The 6,184-nt window shown below is 37.9% G+C and overlaps 1 protein-coding gene across 1 annotated transcript; it reads left to right on the top strand.

Moving 5' to 3' along the window:
* The first annotated feature begins 362 nt into the window (after positions 1-362).
* Positions 363-4,343, top strand: LOC143696794 (uncharacterized). The gene is made up of 2 exons (XM_077193497.1): positions 363-2,040; positions 2,396-4,343. The coding sequence occupies exon 1, from the start codon at positions 426-428 to the stop codon at positions 2,037-2,039; it is 1,614 nt and encodes a 537-aa protein (XP_077049612.1). The 5' UTR covers positions 363-425; the 3' UTR covers position 2,040; positions 2,396-4,343.
* The last annotated feature ends 1,841 nt before the right edge of the window (positions 4,344-6,184 follow it).

Here is a 6,184-nt window from a genome sequence, read left to right as displayed (position 1 = left end):
TTAACACAGCATTTTCTCAGTTATGCTTCATTAACAATGTGGTTGAAGTGCTATGTAGATGAATAAATACTCAAAGACATACACAAGATATAATCTAAAGAGAGAGAAAGCAAACGTTTCTATGCAATGCTTCAAATTTTCTTTTGATTCATGAGATAAAACTTTCAACAACTACACACAAGATTAAAACACGAACCTTAAATGTAAAGATAAATGATAACCATGTGTGGGTTGTAAGGGAGTATGAGGAAAGCAAAGCAGGAAAACCTGCACCTGAGAAACGAAAGAAAGAAAAAACTCCTAAGAAAGACATCCCAATGTGGGTGGATCTTAATGCCAAACTTCAGAAACAGGTTACTCAAATGTCTGAGTATGTGGAAGGAAACATCAGAAAGCAGTCTCACTGATGGACAAAGTAGAACAGGATGATCCCAACGAGGAATATTGTGATACTTCTTGCTCAGCTTTTGGCGAGTACTCTCGCCGAAGAAGACCCAGAGCCCATTTTTAAAGAGCTTGGTGGGGAACTGGAGATGGGTTTTTGCTTTGGTGATGACATTGCGGTGTACAGACTGACTGCTGGAAAAAGGGAGCTATTGGGTCTGTCCTCGAAACCCTTAATTTCACCACCTGATGCCTTTAAGGGTCGGATCAATACCTCCAATGAATATGAAGGGCTGGTTGGTCTGAAGATCACAAATCTTCAGTTCTCTGACTCTGGAACCTACATCACAGAGTGTTGGAGTGGTAACACTATGGAAAATGATCGTAAACACTATCTCTACGTGTGCAACGAGGATTTCGGTTCACAGGAAATTTCACTGACACCTGGAAAAGGTGCAGATCTGGTATGTAATATGGGTTCCAGAAAACAGGGTACAGTAAAATGGTACAGAGAAGTGCACAACATATCTTTGTTCATGGATACTCAGATTTCTTTGGAGCCATTACAAGCAGAGTTTAAAAGCCTTATCTGGGTGCATGACAAAGGCGCATCTTTACACGTTTCAGATGAGTTTATTCAGGACAGGCCTCGTTTTTTCTGCGTGGTGATGGAGAGAGAGCAATGCAGGAGTTTCCAAACCATAGGAGTACCAGAAGATCCTGAGATGAAGAGTGTTTATCGTTCTGTAGGGGAGAATGTAGTCCTTAGATGTTCAGTTGACCACCTCAGACAGAATCACTGGAAAACACCTTTTGGACCAGTTAACTCATCTGCACCGTTACGCCTCAAAGGGACAACCGAGAATCAGATGTCCGTGTCGACAGGCATGAATTCAGAAGACTATTCCCTAGTAATTCACTCTCTCACCTCAGAACATTCTGGGAGCTATAACTGTTTCTCTACATTCCTCGTTGAAGAGTATGTTGTGAGTGTGTGCCCCTTGCTTGAGTCAACCCATATTTCATTTTCTGCAGGAGATAAGGTGCTCTTCCAATGTGACTTCATGTCTTTACCAGAAATTAGCGATAAAGTCGAGTACATTAGCGTTCTGTGGTATCGAAACACTGGTGAGCAGGACATTCTTATAATGGACTCGGGGGATCCTTCTGTGACTCTACCTAAAGACCTACAGGGTCGGTTAGAGTTCTCACAGATAAATTCCACTCTCATCCTTACTGATTCAAAAGAGGAGGACAACGGGATGTACTGGTGCGTGGTGCTGCTAAATAATGACGAGGGCTATGATGATAAAGATACTGACTTCAATGATGATGGTGGTGATGAAGAGGATGAGGTGGAACTCCATCCATTGGAGATGGAGGAAGAATACATTGACATGTGTCTCTTTAAGCAAGTCACCAATCTAAAATTTCAGTCAGCTCGTAGAGCTCAGCCTGAAACTGAATCTGAACCTGAGACTAGCCTGACAAAGTATATTGTGTGTGCAGGGCTTGGGGGCCTATTAGCACTGGCTTTTTTGGTTGGTATTGTGGTGGTTATAAAAATGAGAAAGAAAAGATCTGCATCTGTTCAAGGAAGAAGTCTTGAACTATTTGGAGAGGAAGGAAGAGCACTTAAATCCACAAATACATAGAGTATGAGGTCACTATTCTTGATCCTTCCACTGCTTTATTTTACACAATAATTTGTGCATAATTTTCATGAAAAATGTAAGTGTGAAAATTAAGAGGAAACTAATCAATGTAAAGGGATATTTGACCAAAAAATGACATTTTTGTCGTCATTTACTCACCCTTATGACATTCCAAACCCGCATGACTTTCTGTTTCTCCCATATAATAAAAGTCAGTGGTAACCAAAACTTTTTGGTGAACCAGCATTCTTCAAAATATCCTCCTTTTTTGTTCCACAGAAGGACATCATACATGTTTGGAACAACATCACTGTGAGTAAATGATGATAGAATTTCCTCTTTTTTTCTTTTTTCAGTGGACTATACCTTTATGGTACAATTTCATCTTTGTCTTTCCCCTTATCAACTAACCTGAAGGGGGAAAAGCAGATTTGTTCAATTGCTGCAAAAGGGTGTTCAATTTCAAAATTGGAACACATTTGACAATTAATCTTCTTGTAAATGCTAAAATGGATGACAAAAGTGCCTTCTGTGTGCAAGTCTCAAGCATGAGGGTAATGTAAAACAGCTACTGAAACACGTGACATTTTCTTGTGCAATGAAGACAGGACCGGCTGGTTTGTTTCCCTGTCAAATCTTGAGCACACAGTAAGCAAATGGCGCTTTAAAAATAAACACACCATAAAGCCTGCATCAAAGCTCATTTCATAGAAAGACAAACATATGGGTCTTAAAGTGATAGCTATATTTGGTGAACTATATGCTTTATAAAGTATGTATGCATTTATTGTTCAAAATGGCATCACGTCTGATCAGCATCATCACTGATCATGTAGCCCATACTTTCATCTGTAATAAAGCATTTAGTACTACTGAACTGCAACCATTAGAAGATCATCTCTCCCATGACAGAGATCTTGGTAATGATAAACAATAGATGTGCAAACACGTCCGTAAACTTTTTCATTATCTTCCTCACCGGGGATGTGTAGAACATTTCCTGTTCTAAATTCTCTTCGGTTTCCATTAATGTGTCAACAGAGTTTGAATCTACTGCTGAATGTAATATCCTAGCCTAACAGCTGGCTGTGTAAACAGCGGCAGAGAAAGGCTGATGGTGTCTAGAGAGCACAGTATGGATTTGATGGACACGGTTATGTCACGTAAAGCTGCATTGGTGGTCCTGTGTGGAAACACAGATTAGAGAAACAGCTCTGTTAATGTGCATGATATGACCAATGCATTTTCACCAAGGCTGGGCTGACTGCCAATGTACAATGTTTGTGAAATGGGTATTAAAAGCATTTGAGTTACAATGGAATGGCCATGCTTGTTTGAAAGCTTTAATCCATATTTGTTTTTTCATTACAACACAGGTGCGTTCTCAATGCATCCACTGGATTTAAATGATCCAGTGCTTTGTTAATTGATTTTTTTTATATAATAACACCTTGATTGCTGAATGTTTAAAAAGGGATTCTATGGGTTGACATATAACGATCTTGATAATCAACTGAACAAGTCACAGCAACATAACCATGCAGAACATGCTGAGTGACACACAACGAAACATTTAAAGAGTTGTTGATGGATAACACTAAATAAAAACAGTGCTTTAAAAAAAATGATTAGACTCCCTTTGCACGATCGAATCATTGTGACACATCTAATTATGCTTTTCTCTGTACTGTTTTCTTGTCTGTTCTTGTGTCAGTGATTCATAACGAAGTCCCTAATCATGAATCATCCAGTATGTAGACCAGTTAGACAGGCAAGTTTTTGGATGGGCCACATCTGCCTTCACTTATCAAAATAGGCTGTCAAAATTCCTAACTGTCATTAAGCATTATGCCAAAAGACACACTGTGTTCCACAAATGACACACATCATGTATGTATTTGTCTTGAAACTTCGGTCCTTTATTTCTAACATTTTGAAAACTCTGTAAACCCTTATGTCATAAATACCCACGTTTGGTTTTATTTACTGATTAAGGTTGTCTTGTTTGTTCATTTTACCCGTCTTGTGTAACTCATTTAATGACAGCATGCCTTGAAAGACATTATCTGAAGCGTATGAAAGGCATGTCACCCCCTCAGTTATAATGCTTGCTGCACCTGCACCCCTGATGATAAAAAAGCTGCAAGATTTTATCAGGCCTGTAATGAAGTGCATGTCCACTGGGGGGTGTCATTTTTTGTAAAGAAAATGAAACATTGTGTTTGTGGCGATTGAACTGGCCATTAGACTTTACAGGAATTACCTTTTAGTCTATTGATTTTAAATAAAAATGCGTGCATGAAAGAATGTTGTTTCCTTTTTAGAGAACACAAAATGTTCACCGACCTATCAGATCTCAGTGTCCAGTTTCTTTTTCTTTTTTTTCCATTAAGTAATCATGACACATGTATGTTTCCAAAAATATCAGTTCCTAGAGATGAGCCATGTTTATAACTCAAATATGTGTCATGAGGCAATGTGACTTTGCCGTACAGCAACACTAAATCAAAAAAATCACATTAATAAACTCAACCAACCAAGAGTATTTGTGCAGACAGGATACGGCCTCTAAAATAGCCCTGGAACAGCCTAACCATACTAAAAACGCACACACACACAAACACTATGAGCTAGCAGTTCTAGGACAAAAAAAAAACACAAGCGGCAGAAGTCCTCTTGCTTTCTGAGGGGACTGAAATTAAGGAGGTAGGATCATCAGGAATGTCCATCAATTAAAACTTATGTTAACAAGCATGTGATGGAGGTGGGTTCAAATGTACAGAGGAAAACCCACAAATTATAATAATTTAAAGCTTAAAAATTCAAGATTGAATTTGTATAGGAAAATTCCTTATTATAAAATTCACACGGGATAGGGGATATAATTATTATTTTTTATAATTAATTGTACTAAATTAGTGCATTGAATTGACAGTGCAGGTTTTTATTTTTACAATAGCCAGTTTCTTTTCATCTTGTTGATTCCCATCTTTTTTCATCTGTTTTTATGGGTGCAGCTGCCAAGCGTAAATAAGGTTTTGGTCATGTGTATACTGCCTCAGGGTGTTGGTGAACCTGCAGGTTCAGTTTCCTGCTGCCATGGGCTTCATGTCTTTCTCCCTATGCTTTGTGGGTTTTGGTTTTGCGTGTGACTGTGCTAATCTTTTCATGCTCTGTTTTGGTGGCGAACTACCCTGAAGTCAATCACTGATGATACATTTAAAGCTATAGTAGATTTGGGTTAGTCTTTGCTTTTAAAAAATCAGAGCTTTGTACGAAGTATGACTAAGTTAATTGTTACAATAACCATGAACCTGGTGAGGAATTACTTTGCAGTCTATTAGAGTTTAAAATTCATTGGGTGAAGTTGGACTATTTTTCATTTGCCTGCAAACTCATGATATATTACACATCAGATTTAACAATTAATGACATATGGCAAAAGAAATTAGATATTCAGGTATAGGCCATATATATATATGCTCCCTTGGAATCCATTAGCCTATGACCCTTGACCTAACATTGCAAGCGCAATACTCTAATGTGAAAATGATGGAAGGCTGCTAAACACTACTTGCCTTTTAAGGAATAGCCTACTTCACCAAAAAGTGAAAAATCCTTTAATCACTCTCATGTTCTTAAATAAAAATAATAATGAATAGTGACTGAAGGCATCAAGTCTCCATAAATATGCAAAATCATCCACCATAAAAGTATAATCCGGATGACTCATGCACACAATTCTGCTGAAGCCATATGGTAGAGAAAGTGTGAGGAACACAATTAAGTTAATTTTTACTAAAATACGCCAGGACTCTTTTCGATTTTTTATGAGTGATTACAAAACAAATTCAATTGAGCAGTGTTCTGAAACTCATGTAAACCCAAAGACAGTTTTCCTTATGCCGTTTAAATAAAAAAGGGACAGCTGGGTCTTTATCAAAGTCCGTGGTTTTGGTAAAATCACGAAATCGCATATGCTATACTCTCTTGAGTAGGTTCTTATTTTGAATAAGTATTTACTTCACAACCTACTAGCATCATATTAAATAGAACATACTTTTTTTAGCAGTTGTGAAGTAGCCCAATCACTTAGCCCATTCAAAATAACCAAGGCTACTCAAGAGAATATGCAAGAGAATATG

The sequence above is a fragment of the Siphateles boraxobius genome, unplaced genomic scaffold, assembly GCF_051911475.1.
Source record: "Siphateles boraxobius isolate OS27281-9 unplaced genomic scaffold, OSU_SipBor_1 31, whole genome shotgun sequence".
In the NCBI taxonomy this organism is placed as follows: domain Eukaryota; kingdom Metazoa; phylum Chordata; class Actinopteri; order Cypriniformes; family Leuciscidae; genus Siphateles; species Siphateles boraxobius.
Note: the sequence above shows the minus strand (reverse complement) of the source record. Positions and strands in the feature narration are given on the sequence as shown.